Raw genomic sequence first — 18,828 nt, forward strand, 5'->3', positions numbered from 1 at the left:
GTAAGAAAGAGCCAAATGTTGCCAAAGGCCTTCAGATGCATACTTCATGGGACTGCCTTATCAAAGTGTTTGTCCACTTGAAATGCTTACATGGCCCCCTGCTAATGACCGCCTGAAAGTACTTATCCTCATGCATCACACTGGAATGAGTATAGATAAGAATCTGGGAAATAGTTCTCAGCCCGAGAGATTTGGACACTTTTGTCAATTCAACTACATTTTTAATGTGCTCAAACTGGAACAATAGTCAGAATTTAAAAATTCGGAAAATATTTTCCTGATAAGAAACAATATTTTTTTTTTCTGAAATACTGCTGAAATATATTTTACAAATAGGTATTAGGTATACCTATGCATGCATAAAAACATGTATGTGAATGGAAGCTTCATTGGCTGCTTTGTGTTTTGAGACTGTCGTGACCAGATCATGGCCATGAAATCAAAGACCAACAACATGACCAGATCATATTTTTCCTCCTAGTAATGCTGTGCCTTTCAATGTATAGAATGAAAAAAACCCAACCTGAATTCAGCACTTGGGCTTATATCAGTAATGTTCTCCTTTCTTTGTAACTATTTCTTACCATAGGGTATGACAGCTGCCTTAAAGCTGCTCTGAGTGTGTCTGTACAACTTTCAGTGACTACACTGTAAGCATATTGCTAGCATGGAACATTTAATCTGTAAATGGTTAAAATTTTACAAAGTTGTAAGAAACTGGAAACAGCTTTTCATAATGGCAGATGTTGGACACCCTTAATAATAGGTGGTATCACTGCTGTCTGTGATAAATACATTTGTATTGTTATACAGGTCAGCATAGTAATGGAAAGCTTTACTGCAAACAGGCATATTTATATCCTTCAATAACATCAGCTATCAAATTTATTCTGCTTTGGACAGATCATTTTCAAATTTGTTTTGAACCTGGAATTCAAGCTCTTGCTATACATTTTTAAAGTAACAGAGTAATTCCTTGGAATCTTTTAAGAATCCAATACGTTAATACCTTGACATTTTAAAATATTGCATTACATCTGTTTCACAGCATGCTTTCACATAAAAAAACTCTCTCTTTTTAACTGTCTCAGTTACTACTTTTCCTTTTATGTTATGTGACGGTTTTAATTAAATGAAAACATAAATTTCCATCTCCCAGAATACTATCCTAAAATAATGGTAGCAAAGGCCTAGTGCTTACATCAGCAATAACCCGCAGTTGGCTTTTATAGTAAATTCTTATTGACATGTGAGATGGAGTCCCAACTCCACCAAAATCAAAGACAAAAACTCCCATTGGTTTCTGTGGAAGTCAGTTTTTACCCGCGATTTTCTCTCATGGATCTAGTTAAAACTGGAAGTCTGTGGTGGTCTTCTGGACATAGAATACTGTATCAGCACTTCAGAGTCTGAACAGCTGAACAAGCAGGCAGCACTGCTCATACTGGACGTTGCATCCTGCTGGTTAACTTGAAGCAAACAACAGCACTTCAGTGAAAGTGATCATTTACTAAAGAAGTAAATGCCAACTTTTTTACATCTGATATGAATTTTTGATGTAATAAATCAATAATAATACTTTGAATTTGGCCAGTGATTTCAATAAGCAGGCTATAAGCAACCTACATTGAGATTATACGTTGCATAAATGTATATTTATTAATTTAAAAACCATGTCTGTGTGAAAATATAAAGTAATCTACTCATTTTCCCTGTAAGACTTACAGCTGTGTGAAGTTTCAGAGAGATAACGTCATCTCTATCTTTACCATTTATGATTCTTGGATTTATAGATCCATGGACAGAAAGAGAATAAATCATGTAATTTACTACTGTTTCTCACAAACTTCTTTGCAGATTTTGATTTTCACCAAGCAGCATTCAAAACTTTCTTTGTTAATGATAAATTTTCCAGGCAGATCTAAATTATCAGTTCCTGAATCGGTCTGTATATTCTGTGAAGATATACATGATGTTTTGTATACCCCAAGAAAGCACATTGGCATGGATGGTATGGGATTGTGGTAGTGCAAATGGAGATAGAATGTAACCGCATTAACAGTAATTCAGAATTAATTTAACATTTGAATAAAACAGGTTAAGTAAAAATGCTTTTTTTTTTTTTTTTTCCAGTGTTCAAAGTAGATGACAGAGTTATAAAATTTGACTTGGTTATGGCTCTTTAGTGTTGCTTCTAGTGCTTGACTAAGCTGTCAAGGGAAAGGGTGGTTTTTACCTGTTAAGGTAAAATTCAAATATATATATTGAATTATATATACATATGTGACCTTATGACTATGCTTTATACAAACATATTCAGGGGTTAATGCACTCATTATTGGCATTTAGTAATTAAAACATTAGTACTTAGTCACTTTAGAGTGAAACATGTTTTGGAGCATACCATCTTTCAAAAGTGATGTGGTCAATGAAACAGCATCAGTCCTTTACTGGGTCAGATAGAGATGATTGTGGCATCTGGGAGGATATGGCTATTGCAAATGGGAAAGCTGGAGTTCATGTTATCCCGGACTGATGCAGTGGTGTCAGAAGATATTTTGCCTAGTTGCATGTGAAACGGTTATGAACCTCTTAACTATTACCCTCTTCCCTTTCCTTCTTCAGCTAGTGAGCAAGGTTCCCTGAATGTGAACTGGTGCTCTTTTTCAGGTGATTTACATCCTCCTAGTTGGGTAGCCCCAAATGATAATGAATATGAAATGTCACATTTTGCCACTTGTACAGTTCTATGGCAGGAATTTTCTTTCAGGTTGTTTTAAACATTTATATTTAAAAATCAGTTCAGGTCTTGCCAAGACCCTGTCTGACATGAGGCATACATGAAAGCTTTACTATGGCAAAGGATCAGAAAGATCATATTGGAGAGCCTTGCCAAGAAGAAGCTTTGAGAACAGTTCACAGGAAAAAGGTGACAGTATGTCCCCAAGAGTCCCTGCCCATTCACATTGTAGGAAGAATTGGACTGGGTGCCAGGTGATCCATACCAATGGGTGGCTGTGGCCTGTTCTTTGGGTAGAAGAAAGACCAAACCAGAAGAGCATCTGAATACAGTCCTGTAGGAGAAGGAACGAGGGAAAGAATACACAGATGAAATGACAAATTTAGGATGTTTAAAGCATTTCTGGAAGGTGTATAAATACTGTGATAAGAAGCATAATACAGGAATCTGTAGAATAGGACAGAACATTTTCTAATATTTAATCAAATTTAGTTTTAAATGTCATGGCATGTTGGTCTTCTGAAACTTGATGATCACACCTTTAGTATGTACATAAAGTCCACATTCAAGTGGAAATGTGAGACAGGAGTCCCGGGTCCCTGTCCTGCCTCTGCTACTGACACCTTTCATTATAGCATATCCGCCTGGACTCATGTGGACTGCTGTGAGCCATACACACCCATGCTCCACTCAGATGCTGACTCTGTCTTTGTGCTCTTAGGGCCAGGCTGAAGCAGTGCTGTGAGGCACATTAGCTTGGGGTCAGCAACAAGATAATGGTTGCTACCTGGCTGTCGTGTGGAGCAATACACGTTGCACCCAGTCCGCGTGGAATGTAAAGCTCATGTTTGCAAAATGTGTAGACACATGCTAAATTTGGCCAACTGATTTAATCCATTATTGTCTCAGTTTCTTCAGCTATAAAGTAGAAAAATATTACTTGTCTCCTTTGCAGAGTCCTTGCGAGGGGATGTGTTTACATTTGACGTCTTATTAAGGCGATCCAAACAAGGACGTGTTGTTGCCAAAACTCCCATTGTATACAAAGGGCCCTAGGGCCTCTATGTTCATGTAACTCCTGACAACAGAAGTATCAGGTCAAAGTTTGTTGTTCAGATCCGGGAAAATACTTGTAAGTAGTTGTTATAGTCCCCCTGAGTCATCACATAGTTTCACTCTTAATTTTATTTCACTAGCTGCCTGCTAAATTGAACAGAAACATTTTCCCACTTGTAATATATAAAGGTGTACAAATACTGTATGCAAGAGCACCTGTGACCTATTCATTGCCCAGCAGTGATAGATCTGGTAATAATCTGCTTGCTATTCTGGCTGTGCTGCACTTTGGTAACACCTAGAGTTTAATTGAAATACACCCTGACCTTGGTTTTGTTCATGAGGCATAGAATGGACATAATTACTATGAATCTACTGAGGGATATCATGGCAAAATGTCGTGTCACTAATTCTGTCTCCCCACACCCTTTTGAAGAAAAAAATAAATCACAAATCTCAGTAAAAATAATGTGTTGTAGTTTTATAAAAGTCCTAAACCAAGTAATTTTCCAAAAATTTTAACTTCTTATGTTTCTCTGTACCTATTTTTTGTCTCAAAACACTATCACAGTATGATAATTGCATTGCCCCTAACAGTTTCATATTCTTTCATAATTAAATAAACAGCTTGTAAATTGCAGACCACAAAATGCCTGTGTTCCACTCTTACCTTAAGGGGTTTCCATAGTTACTAAGGACAAGAATTTAGCCATCATTTGCCAGACTTGTGGTTATTTGTAGCCTTAACTTTTTATCTTATGTCTTTATTTCTCTTAGTCTCTTTGTTTATTAACAGAATGAGGGAGTAATTTAGACTCAGTTAGCCACTGCAAATGCAATGATGCAAAATGGACTGTGGTGCTTTAGTGTGTTATTAGCTGGGTATGTTTCTCCCAGAAGGTATTTTAGAATAGTGCATGCTAGCAATACAGCCTATAGTTACCAAGGTTATGAAATACCTATCAAGCACTTCTGCAACTGAACATCAACTAATTCAGACCTTAAAAAAGGAAAACGCCTTTCTTGACACAGCATGATGGCATAGAAGTATTTAGGCAGGTGCCTAGTTTAATTCGTACCCCAAAAAATGCATTGGTGCAGATTTTGCATGGCTGCTTTAATGAAATTCCCTTTCATCCCTCAGTTTACTCTGTTTTACATATCACAAAATGCATTTGGAAAAGCTGCACTTCTTAAGGCACAAACTCGATTTTTTTATGCCACTGAAATGAACAATCCCCTCGTTCACTATCTCAAAACAATCTTAAGATCTTTCTAAATGTCTTAAAATTTTACCAGAACATCTTTGTTGACAACGTATAGAAACTGCACTGATCCACAGCTGTATTATATGTTCATCAAACTTCAATATTTCTGTCTTCTAGTTTATATTACCTACTGAGGTCAAGAGCTCAGCAAGGCTCACAGGGTTTGTATGGGCAACATGAATATTCAGCATTAACACATTCAGTAGAAAAATGCACATATTGTAATTTAGAAAGGGATGTTATGGGCGTTAAAAACTAGACTTCAGTTTTCTAGGTTTAGGATGAAACTTTATTAAGGGCAAGTATATACTCTAATTGTCATTTTTTTGGTTGCTCTTGATTGTACTGGCTACATTTGTATATGCATTCTTAGACTATGTGGTGGTCTGACATTTCCTACATAGGTTTTTATAGTTTGTGAGTAGGGAGAAAATTTTGGAAGGAATCAGAGATAACATCCTGGATTCTGTCAGACTCGCACCTTTTTTTTTTACCCTTTTCATCTTCTAAAAAATACAACGTTTTAATATTTCATATACTTAACCTGCAGATTTTTGCCTGCTAGTTTGAGATCCTGTAGTATGTTGTTGAAAAGGATGTTAATTTATACAACTTAATGCTTCCATGTAAAAAAATTGATAATATTCTACCAGACCAAAACTAGTTTGTTTGAAATGAAGTATCACTGTAGTACATTTAGATGTTGTCTTAAATCCCTACTAGTCTGCTAAAAACAAAGAAATACTACAGTGTTTCAAAATAATGACCCCAGCGTGACAGGAGTGAAAATTGCATCGTTTTGGAGCAGTGCTTTAGCATATCATATAATTTTTTATGAAAGGTTGGTTTTGTGCTAATTTTGCTGTGGTTCACAGATGTCTTCCGAATGGGGATCTGTGATTTTGTTTTAGTAATAAATGAAAAAAAGGCTAAAGAAAGCTTCTTTTCGATAGTTATAAATAACCTGCCGTTAAATTTTTGCTCACTGAGGTATTTCTGGCATAAATAGTGAAATCCTGAATGTGTCTGTGTGACTTCCCCTTATATTATGGTTATTACATGACATGTAGTGATATGCTGCTGTAATTAAGGGAATTTTTTTATCAGGAATTTTGTAAAATCTCTGCTGTACAGTTGCCTGTTTCCCCCTACATAGGTATCTGGCCAGAAAAAATGTAGAAGATGAAGCAAACAAAAAAGATTCAGAGAAACTTTGTTTTATCAACTTAACTTCACACAGTGATGTGCGAAAGCCAAATGGGACTTGAATAACCCAAGTGATGGGGTAGAAAACCTTTCTACCTTTGTGTAATTGGTTTGAATTGAGCCCAAGTCAATACAGAACAAAAATTCCTAATGTCTACATGGGGTATCAAGAAAATGAATCCAAATTAACTTTGAAAGGGGACTAGCTAAACTACATTAAATTCTTTTATGGACACTCTTAATTGAAATTACAGTGGCCTTGATTCAATTTAGTTTAAATTAAATTCCAAATAAGAGTGTCCACACAAAGATTTAATGCAGTATAATTAACCCACTTTAAGAGTTAATTCCAATTAAATTTCTAGAATGTTTCTTGGGTGGACGAGTACCAAGCTGTATTGTGGCAGCTTTTATGAAAGAATTTGTTAGTTCATCATGAATAGTTCATAGACGGCTCCTATTCATACCACTGTGAGCAGTCTGAACAGAGGGATTATGACTGTTCTGTCCTCTTCACCCTTTGGGTGACATCCAGGTGAAGGTCAATAAAGAAGCCAAATAATTCCTCCTAATAAATAAGTATGTATGTCCTAAAGATATATCCATTACATGTTGTCTGAAGCTTCCTATGATTTTCCTATAAAATTAGGAAATGTTATGAGTTGTACTGAGGATACAAAGTTCAAATGATTCTTGGGAGTAAAAGAATATTTATAAGTAAAAGGACATAACGAACTGATATAATTTAAAACACTGTGAAATCTCTTAATTTCCAGCTACAATGCAAATATTTTTTGCCTGGACCGATGCACACTCAAATTTTAAAATGTCTGTTTCGTGTTCATTTCTGTAAGGAGAAAAATTTTAACCATAAGGAGACAAGAGAGAGGAAACATGAAGTCACGCTGGAAAATGAGGGGTATGAAATAAAGCTGTTTTCTGTATTACAAAATGAAAGAAAATAAGAAAAAAGCCAGACTGGGTCAAACTCATCCTTGATTGAACTCACTTGAAATCAGTGGTGATTCAGGAGGATTGAGTATGTCCAATCACATTTAGGTCTTTCAGGTCAGTGTCTTAGTGACTCAGCTGAGTCTTAAAGGACTTACAGAAGAGAACCAAGTATCTGTGGTACAGCAACACCCATCCTGCCTCCTATACTTACATGCTTCAAGGGGCCAAAGAAAATTTCGACTATGTCCCAGAGCAAAACAGTGAAACATGCAAAGAGGAGAATAATTTGCATCGTGAGTGTTTTGATTTATCTGGTCTCATGGTTAATCAGTTTGCATTGCAGGGCTGCCTATCTAGCCCTCTTTGGCCTCCACTGTATTTAACTAAAAATAAAATAAAACCCAAATAGATAAAAGCTGCTGGGCTTTGAAATCTCCCCGGTTTTTAGGCGTTATTGCAATGGCTCCCTAAACTGTTGTTGAGACTTCTAAAGTCCTACAGCAATGAAAAGGGAAACCTGATTTTTAAGAATGGAGGAAAAGATACACAGATATGTAGTGGCAGTGATGGGTTTTCACTGCAAAACAGTCTGGTTAAAAAACCCCAAACACCACAGACAGTAGGCAATCTATGAAAAAAAAAAAAAAAAAAAAAAAAAAAAAGATTGGGAAGAGAAAGATATGAGATATATTGTAACACAGTTTACTGATTTTGCATGATGATTATTTCTCTATTAAGAACATAGCCTGTGTTCCTTTGCTGGTGGCAAAGACATTCAATGGAGAAAAATAATGGTGTCATTGCACTGTACATGGGCAGGGAACAGCACGCAGAGTGTTTGTACTCCTCTTGAACTAAAAGCCCTAGTCCTCAGGGCTTCAGCCAGGTGGGAGGGAAATTTAGGGCAGAAAAGACAGGGAGGGGAGCAAGAGGGTATGGTGAGTGAATCCCTGGCAACGTGGTTCCATCAGCCCAAGCCTTCACAGCCATATGGGGACACGCATCAGAGGCCACAGGAGCATTTGCGGAGCAGATGTTGGTGGAGGATTTCTGACCCCGGTGGAGCTCCCTGCCCACAGTTCAGTCTCTGTTCTGGGACGAGGGTTTACCCTCATGTGTTTCACTATTTAGTGAAGCTAAAACATATTGCGTGCTTGTCTCCTGGTATCTACGCTGAAATTCCCTTGGCTTCCTCTGCTGGCACCGCTGCCAAAAGGGATTCAGTCTCAGGCCCTGAGAGCATTCAGAGTTCCTGAAAAGAGAGTCAAAGGAGTCACTTCTGCATAAGGTCATCCTGGGATTTAGACCTATTTTTATTGCTGTACACCATGCTCTGTTCCATACAGAAACTCTTTTCAATTCTCTGGTGCTGATACTACCAGAAGAGACTTCCCAGCATAATTAGCTGCTCGACGCACCTAGCTCCTCTTCATAGATTTGGAAATCTGCCATTTAATGTGCAACCGTAGAGTGCCTTGTTTACTATAAAATTCAGTTATCTTTGCAAAGGGTTTTTCTCTCTAAAACCTCTTAAAAGGATGTGATGTACAGCATACCAAATACAAAGTGAAGCAAAGGTGCTTTTTCTGAATGCATCCACATATTTGTCAACCTGAAAAAAGTTGTAAAAAGTGATCTGCATGCTCTTCATCCTGAAATTTTCTGGCACATGGCTGAGAGAGAGTTGTGATGATTTAACTGTGCTTTAGTTGAGATTTAATGGTGATGTACTTGTGATGATTTAATTTTACTGTGATAGTTTAATCACCTGATATCTGATAAATTCTGTCTATATTTTCAATGCAGTGACATGTAACATCACATCTCATCTTTCATGGCAGATGTACAGCACCAACCAAAGTGTGTTAGATCATACTGTATCATAAACCATATATTGGGATGAAGCCATGGCCTTTGCACTGCAAAGCTCCACTGCTGAGACAGTTACTCATAGACCCACAGACTAGACAGAAAGCTGAGTTGCCAACAGCAACTCAACTGCCAGTGATCCAGCTAAGGGTCACTGGAGCTTAGGAAAAAATCTTTTCCACCTGCCATACCTCATTAGGCAGATCTTTGGGAACGGTGTAGAAGTTCTCTTTTGCAATCAAAGCCCACCATTACAGGAAAATTCTTCAGTGATCAGAGTAAGCACGGTCATTTTCTCCAGGTAAAATAACAAGGAGAGATCAAAGCACATCAGGCCTAAAACCTAATTACAAAAAAAATAGGAAAATGAATTGAGGATTCCATTACAACGCTTATAAGGAAGACGTCTCTGCATGCATGCTTGGCAAAGTTACCTTTCAATAGCATAGCTACTGCATCCTTCAAGTTGTCCCTAAGGAAACCTGCACTGTGCGTATCTGCAGAGGTGGATTAGCATTGTCATTCCTTACTTCATTTGCTGCATCAGATCTTAAGAGGGCAGTGTTTTTCACTCAAAGGAAAATGTGTAGTTGATCAAGATTAAGTACCAGATAAGCTATAGAGAGGCATGCATATCAAATGTCAATTTGTAGAAAGATTGTCTGAGTTCTCTGGAAATAGAAAACAAAACAAATAGCTCTCCATATATGCATATGTTTATGTGTATGTATATGTATTTGTATATGTATATGTCTCCATGGCCATAAAGAAAATGTATTTTACTAAAATGACGGATTATATATACTTTGGTAATTAGAGCAATGCCACAGACAGAGTTTAAGTCATGTTTGGAAACACATTTAATAATTGTATGGTGTCTAGGGCGTTCACTGTGCAGTAAGGAAATTCTTAGCATTTTAAACTACATTTTAAATCTATGCAGCAGAGGGCACTAGTGCTATTGAATTGACCATAGAGTTGATATTTTGGTATTAGAAAAAGGAAGGGAAAAAAAATTGCTTAGAAGACAAAGAGTTGTCAACAAAGACTAAAGAATCTGGTTGATGGTCGGTGTTCCATGTGTAGATTTATAAAGCTAAACCTTCATGTGTCTCTAGCATAATAGACAGATACTGAATAGCAAATTACTCTAGTACAGAGTTCCAGATGGATCTTTATGTAAAGCCCATTAAAATATTTCCATAATGTTCTTCAAGGCTTTAAGTGAATTTTCCACTGTGGTTTTGTGTTGGCTATTTTTTTTTTCCAGAGTTTTTCCAGAGTGTTTATGATTTAAAGTTACCCTTATGTGAAATGACTGCACCAAGGCTTCCCGAATACTTAAGCTCCGAGTTGTGGAAAACCACTAGTACAAAAGAAAGGACCTTTTTAATACATTCTTACTGCCACTAGGAATTTCACTGCAGTATGTTAGCCTCACAAAAAGCTCACCAGTTGCAAGGCATTGCCTAGCATTTCTTCTGCTGGTCATGGTGACTTTTTTGAATCGTCAGCTCCCCTGTACTTGCAGCACCAAGCCCAGTTAGTGTGCTTTTTATGCTAAACACTGCATTTTACTTCTTGTATTACCAGACAAGAGGGAAAAATGTTAGTAATGTAAATAAATCCAAAGTTAAAGCAAATGCGGCTACAGAAGCTAAGATTTTCTCTCATGACTCCCAGAAAAAGTTCCAGAGAAATGTCAGAGTACTTATATGTTAAAAGATACAGGATAAGAGACAGCTCTGAAGCTGGGCATAGGGGGCTGAGTTCTTATCTCAGTTCCAGTGAAGACAATAACATCACATCAGTGCAATGGTAAAATTTTTGGTGTAGTCTGTTTCTGTAGCTGTTTTATTACTTGTTAATGACATTCATTGTTCAGTCCAAGTTCTTGGGGGATAAGTTTTAGAAGAATTTAAAAAATAAGAAAGACAAATCTACTGAATAAAAAACCAAACCAAAACAAAACAACTAGTGACAGACAAAAATGCTAAAACAAACACATTAACTATCACAGAAGATGGTTAATGACTATCAACAGCAAAATTCATGGATCATGAAATGGAGCCTGAAATTGGTATTAGATTAATTGATATAATTTTTTTGACCACATCGGTCAGATTCTTCTTCATGATAGTGCAAGAAGGATGGGAACCAGGTCCTTTTCACCCCCTTTTTGCAGGTAGTTTTGCTACAGTTGGATTTTTGATGTAAGGGAACTTGAATTTTAGTGATTAGTTTGAGAGTGTTTCTCCATATATTGTGTTCAGCATCTCTGAAGAGATAAGTGACCTTGTAAACCTGCAGTAAAAAGGAAGGAGTATACAGCAGCTGCCCCTCGTCTAGTCCAGGAATTGTCCTAAACCCATGAAGCTGATGTTGAGCAGCGCAGTTGTTGGCAGAGGAAGGGGATGAAGAGGTGGGAGCAGTAACATCTAACCACAGGGTCTCCAGAGCCATATGACAGAAATGTAAGCCACAGAGAGAGAAGTTGTGTGACTTGCTCAAGGTTGCAAAACACATTAGTTTCATGAATCTTTCATAACAAGAATGATATTTTATAAATAACACTTACAGAGCAGATCAAACAGATACAGCCTAGATTTTCCAGTTCCCATTCACAGGTTTTTAGCCATTGTAATGGCTTTCTCTGCAGTAAATTATTAAAAGTGAGATGAGAATACTTGCTACCTCTGAACCATTATAACAAGTTTTTAAAAAATGCAGAAATGAATTCTCAGAATTATCATTGTCTGAATATATAATTAGAAAAGCATCTTCCATTATTGTGAGACACAAGTTAATATATTTTTTCCTGTATTTTTTTTCAAGAAAGATAGCTTTTTTTATACAAAATGAAACAATTCCGAGCCTGGAGTGGAAAGCCATTGCCTCATAGTATTTTGTTTTACTGAATACATGTATTATGCATCTGGGTGCTCTAGGTTATAAATATGCTTTAAGCTTGCTGTAATTTATAAGACCTCACTTTTGGCTGATTTATAGGAAATTTCATTAATCTCTACAACACAGGGACCTTGTGCTGAGCAGATTGAAAATGAACTGAGGGCTGGGGGCTTTAAGAACTACCACAAATGAATCAGTACTGAAATTCCTAAAATGGTAACGATAATTTATAGTGTAAAGGTCTTTTTTCCCCTTACAGTAAGATCTGTAGGATTTTTTAAGAGGTGCCAATGAAACTGCCAACCCTGAAGCTACAGAGATATTTTTCATCATTTAAATGGTTATTCTTATTTCTGTGTTCAGCACACATTTACTAATGAGTGTTTCTCTGGCTAGGGCCAAACAAAAGAGTTGAGGAGGAAATATCTTGAAATTGGATGATGCTGTTTAACGGTAGGGAAGAATTGATGCTCAGCATGTTTCTTTTGTTGGTTTTTTGGTTTTTGTTTTTTTTTTTTTCTTAAATTTGAAACAGGCAAGATCTTGCCCTCACATTTGCATGACCTACTATGTTCAGTATTAAAGCCTTTATTTCTAGTTAAGCTCCAATGCAGGAATCACATTTGTATAGACAAAGATATTCACCCACATAAAACAGGAGTCTCCACTTGCTCTTCATATTATCTGTTGCCTTGTCTTATGTCAAGAAGGTTAACACCTTGAATATTATGATGATTCCTATCTTATTTTTGCATTTTGAGTCCCTTGTCACTTCTTTCAACTCTCCCCCTGAGTTAGAACATTTCTTTTAGGTATCCACTGTGGTTGAACTTATCTGCCATCCAGCTACATGAGTTACCTATTGGAGTAAGCAGGAAAAGCTAGTGTCTGATTTTTTCTTATCTCATTGCCAATTACAGCTCACATACATAGCTGTACAGGAAACAAAATGTTAGAATTTCTATGGCTATTCTTTCTATAGAGTTTCGTGAAATTGGTAGAGTTGATTGAAAGGACTTGAGAAGTCTTTATTTAGAAAGCACACTTCACTGTTTGAGATTAATGTTCTCCTTCTCCCTTCTTTCTTTCTTTCAGGCTATTCAAACTCCAGAAGGACCAACACCAAATAAATTATGAATGTTGAACAAGATGACCTTACATCCACAGCAGATAATGATAGGTCCTAGGTTTAACAGGGCCCTATTTGACCCCCTGCTTGTGGTGCTGTTGGCTCTTCAGCTTCTTGTGGTGGCTGGTTTAGTGAGGGCTCAAACTTGCCCTTCTGTCTGCTCCTGCAGCAATCAGTTTAGTAAAGTGATTTGTGTACGGAAAAATCTGAGAGACGTGCCAGACGGCATCTCCACCAACACCCGGTTGCTCAATCTCCATGAGAACCAGATCCAAATCATTAAAGTTAATAGCTTCAAGCATCTGAGGCACCTAGAAATCCTGCAGCTCAGCAGGAATCACATCAGAACAATTGAAATAGGGGCTTTCAATGGTCTGGCCAATCTCAACACTTTGGAACTCTTTGATAATCGTCTGACCACTATCCCAAATGGGGCTTTTGTATACCTTTCAAAACTGAAGGAACTGTGGTTGAGAAATAACCCCATTGAGAGCATCCCTTCTTATGCTTTTAACAGAATCCCTTCTCTCCGGAGGCTGGATTTGGGGGAATTGAAAAGGCTTTCATATATCTCAGAAGGTGCCTTTGAAGGTCTGTCCAACTTGAGGTATTTGAACCTTGCCATGTGCAATCTTCGAGAGATTCCTAACCTCACTCCACTTGTAAAACTGGATGAGTTAGATCTTTCTGGGAATCACCTGACTGCCATCAGGCCAGGTTCTTTCCAAGGGTTAATGCATCTTCAGAAATTGTGGATGATACAGTCCCAGATTCAAGTGATAGAAAGGAATGCTTTCGATAACCTTCAGTCACTTGTAGAGATCAATCTGGCACACAACAATCTAACACTACTGCCTCATGACCTGTTCACACCACTCCGCCTAGAAAGGATCCACTTGCATCACAATCCTTGGAACTGCAACTGTGATATCCTTTGGCTCAGCTGGTGGATTAAAGACAAGGCACCCTCCAATACTGCATGCTGTGCCCGTTGCCACACACCTCCCAGTTTAAAAGGAAGGTACATTGGGGAGCTGGACCTGAATTACTTCACGTGTTATGCTCCAGTCATAGTGGAGCCACCAGCAGACCTCAACGTCACAGAAGGCATGGCTGCAGAGATGAAATGCCGGGCATCGACCTCCCTGACCTCTGTGTCTTGGATTACTCCAAACGGATCTGTTATGACGCATGGGGCATACAGAGTTCGGATTGCTGTGCTCAGTGACGGCACATTAAATTTTACAAAGGTAACTGTGCAAGACACGGGTTTGTATACATGCATGGTGAGTAACTCTGTCGGGAATACCACAGCTTCTGCCACACTGAATGTGACTGCCCTGGATAACCCTGGTTACACGTACTTTTCAACCGTCACAGTAGAGACTGTGGAACCTCCTCAGGATGAGGCACAGACCACAGAGCAAGTTGGGCCCACACCAGTTACCAACTGGGAGACCACTAACATGACAACCTCACTCACTCCACAGAGCACAAGATCTACAGAAAAAATGTTCACCATTCCTGTGACGGACGCAAACAACGGGATCCCAGGAATAGATGAGGTTATGAAGACTACCAAAATCATAATTGGTTGTTTTGTGGCTATCACTCTCATGGCTGCTGTGATGCTGGTAATTTTCTACAAAATGAGGAAACAGCATCACCGACAGAACCATCATGCTCCTACACGAACTGTAGAGATCATTAATGTGGATGATGAGCTTACAGGTGATACACCCATAGAGAGTCACTTGCCCATGCCAGCAATAGAGCATGAGCACCTAAATCACTATAACTCTTATAAGTCTCCTTTCAACCACACAACAACAGTTAACACAATAAATTCAATACACAGTTCAGTGCATGAACCGTTATTGATCCGAATGAACTCAAAAGACAATGTACAAGAGACTCAAATCTAAAACATTTATGACATTATGGGGTGGGGGTGGGGACAAAAAAAGATGGTTTATAAAACAAATGACACAAATGACTGGGCTAAATCTACTGTTTCAAAAAAGTGTCTTTACAAAGAAAAAGAAATTTATTTATTAAAAATTCTATTGTGATCTAAAGCAGACAAAATTATGTGTATTCCTCAGAACCTGTTTTTGCTGCACTTCTTTACCCTCCTCATTCCCTTTTTCCTCCCCAACCTACCCTGATTCCCATTTGCCATATTTTTCATAGGAGAACTTAATTCCCTAAAAGAACTGGTCTAGGAAATTTTGTAAGAATTCTGTTACACTTTGGGAATTTATATGGTGAATTCTAGTGGTGAGATTCGGTCTATTTTGTCACTTTTTCTCTTTTTTTTTTTTTTTTTTTTTTTTTAATAGAGAATGGAATAATAACCGCAACTTTACAAGAGAGAAAAACAATCAAGCAAAACTTTTTCTTTCCATGTAATGATTTGCTCTGTATTTACCAAAAGGACCGTTCTGTGAAAAAAATTGAAGAAAAAAACAGTAAAAAAGAAAAACAAAAACACAAAACCCAAGAAATTAATTTACTTGTGAAAACCTATAAACCCCATGATCTTTTAAACAATTCTAGAACCAGAATTTGTAGTTCAAACACTAAACTAAGATTATAAATAAAATATTGGTTTTTTCTGTACTTGGATATAGCTCATTTTTAGTATGGCTTTAAACATCAGAAGATGGTTAAAATTCTTATAATATTCTGCTGTGATGGTCCAAAACACAATTGCAAGAGAATAATTAAACCATATTGGATCATTACTGAAGAATAGCATAGTTTTCATTTTAGTTTATGTAAGCAGTATGATGGCAAACAAGGTTGGTTGACTTTTAAAGCAAGATTAAGATTATTCCTTCTAATGGTGTTTTCAATTATCTCTATTATTTATATTGCAAGATGTATTTCACAATGCCAGGAAAAGTTTCACAAGGAGTTGTAGCTATCACTGAATTTATTAGACAAGGCTGAAAAGTTTGTTCTGTTTTCTGTTATTTTTGTCAATAAGAAAATTCGTCTTTATATCCAAGGTAGTGGTTTCCAGTTCAGCTGTTCTGGGATTCCTAGACATAAATATGAAATATGTTTAGCTATCTATAATACCTATAATCAGAGCTGTATCCCTATGTGCAAAATGAACTTTAAAAGCCTATTAACGAAGTAGCTCACAGGACGAAGTCCAAGGATTTAGGTTTATAAAAATAGGAAGAACAAAGTCAGACAAATCAGAGGGAAGTATAGGTCACTGTAATTTGCATCACAATTAGACTCCCTGTAGAGTAACCAGTTTACATTAATTTAAACTCAGACTCATTTACCAATAGGAAATACACACCCTTTTCCTTTCTATTTATATACGTTCTCTGGATTTAGCTTATTGGTGTAGGAATGGTGTATACCTTGTATGCTGAAAGCTTGAAAAGACAGCTTTGCATAAGAAAACCAGCTTCAGGACACTGTGTTCTTCCAAGTAGAAGTTCTGCCAAATTCAACTACTTTATGCATTGGCAACTGAATAGAACCATTTTAAGACGATTTAGGTTAGGAAAAAAGAATTATATGTATCATCTCTGAATGTCTTTTCACCTGTTTTCTTCCTTGACCACCCCTGCTGTGAATTTTCAGGGTCCTGTGCCAGGTAAATAATATTCTTAGTTCTTATCAAAATCTCTCTGGGGCTTTCTAGTATGCAATAGCATGTGGGACGAAGAGTCGACTGAACAGTATACTTCTATTCTGTAAATTTAAGAAGAAATTTCTGCCAGGTTATGGGGGTAAATATCTCCTGTTGGATGCACAGTTCTCAAGGTTGCAAGTGAATATTGTAGTAAGAAGGCCTGATTTAAAGAGGACACTGTGGAGATAGGTAACGATGAATCACACCCTGCAAGGAGTCTGATAAGTATAACACAGAATGAAACCCAAAGTTCTATAATAATCTCAAAGAAACATTTGGCAAGACATTATCCTTTGATGTACTACATGAAAAATAATATCTACTCTAAGGGAATTTTAATAGAGGACAAAGATGGACCTGAATCTAAAATGCTGCAGTCGTGATTCCAAGGTTTGCCTATTCCTCCGAAGTGCATTAGAGCTCTTTGGTGATTTCTTTGAAGCATTGTGATGGAGTCTATGCAGAGACACTGCAATTACACATAGCTATTTGTACTTTGCCCATCTGGCTAGTAACATTGTGTCAATGACCAGTGTTTATCTGAAAATTGAAAAAATATTGCCAGGAAACCTACATCTGAGCCATCTGTAATCAATGGGTTTATGTTAAAAAACTACAGCCACTCTCTAAAAAGTATTTATGAAAGCACTTATGGTCAACATGGTTTTATAAACAGGTAGTTTTCAGCTGCTCCTAAAGGTTGTGCATAGGAGGCTGTTAGGAGAAAAGGTATATCTATTGCTGAGTGGGACAATGGGGCAATGACAATCCTTATTCCTCTTTGGAGTAATACAAAACAATATCAGAGACTGTTTTAAACAATATATACATTCTTACTGAGTTAATCTGATTTTATTAGCGCATCGAAAAAAATCGGATATTCCTGCTTGCTCGTAATAAGCATAAAGAAAAAACGTTTTGGTATGTTTGGTTGGGTGAGTACGTATGTGTTACATGGAAACGGTACTAGTTATGATTTTCCCAGTATCTTCCCTACCCTTGGAAATGGTACTAGTTATGATTTTCCCAGTATCTTCCCTACCCTTCTTGGAACCATAGAGATTATTTCTGACTCCTTCCTACTTCTGTAAAACACCCAGTACTTTTGCAGATTAATTAAATACCAGAGTTAGAGAACTTCACAGTTTAAATTATGAACTGAGCTCTGCAATGAAGTGAGAGGAATGCTGTGCTGTCTTGTCTTGGTGCTCAAATCACATACCAAGGCAGCACATTACTGCTCCAGAGACTACAACATTAAGAATTAAGCCTGGGTCTCCTATATGGCAGAGCTCAACTGGTAGAAAGCTCTAATGAAATTTCTCCTGCAGGTGACCACATTGTAGGTGGTGTGTAATGTAAAAAAATTGTGAAAACCCCCCTGTGATCTTGATTATGAGCTATCATTTTCTAGTGATCCTGAGAAAGGATGAATTATTCTTCAGTTTATTTGATGGATTTTAAATATATTTTCCTGCTGTCCTGTATAAATACAAAGTGGAAGGTACTTTCTTTCTGGAATAGTCATAAAATCTTACAAATCTTGCCATATGCAGAAATAACATGTGAAAAACAAAGCAAGTGAGTTCCATTCAATTCACCATACAAGATGGACATTTTATTTTGCTTTGAAAAGGGCTAAATGTATTAAAATTATTACAGCAATTGTATTTTTTGCTAAAATATCCTAATGCATTAAAAATTACATGTAATGGCTTCAAGATTCCCTGTCCCCACTGATGACATTATAGGTTGATAACAGCATTAGAGAAAAGATAACTAAATTAATATTGTACTTAGTTGTACTAGCTTCATATTCTTGTGAAAAATATTTCATAACAGCTGTTACAGGCTTTTATATGTCAGATATGACCATTACTATAGTCTTTTAAATGAGAAGAATGGAAAATCTTTTCAACCTTTTCGCCCTTCTCTAAAGTTTATACTCCAGATTTTACATGAGCTAAGTACAGAAATTTTTTAATTTTTGCTTTTTTTCTAAGTCCAGGTGGTGAAAGTCTATGAAATGTCAGGA

The 18,828-nt window shown here is 37.1% G+C and overlaps 1 protein-coding gene across 5 annotated transcripts in view; it reads left to right on the forward strand.

The window, feature by feature from the left end:
- Positions 1-15,773, forward strand: part of LRRC4C (leucine rich repeat containing 4C) — a 550,036-nt gene extending 534,263 nt beyond the window's left edge. For 4 of the 5 annotated variants that reach the window (XM_026849665.1, XM_026849664.1, XM_026849667.1 and 1 more), the window contains one exon: positions 13,099-15,773. In XM_026849665.1, the coding sequence (XP_026705466.1) occupies positions 13,141-15,057 (1,917 nt within the window). In that variant the 5' untranslated portion in view covers positions 13,099-13,140 and the 3' untranslated portion in view covers positions 15,058-15,773. Of the gene's footprint in view, positions 1-9,671; positions 9,678-13,098 lie in introns of all 5 variants that reach the window. The other variant, XM_026849668.1, reaches the window with a different exon arrangement.
- The last annotated feature ends 3,055 nt before the right edge of the window (positions 15,774-18,828 follow it).

This window comes from Athene cunicularia (genome assembly GCF_003259725.1).
Source record: "Athene cunicularia isolate RWA chromosome 5 unlocalized genomic scaffold, athCun1 chr5_part1, whole genome shotgun sequence".
Classification (NCBI taxonomy): domain Eukaryota; kingdom Metazoa; phylum Chordata; class Aves; order Strigiformes; family Strigidae; genus Athene; species Athene cunicularia.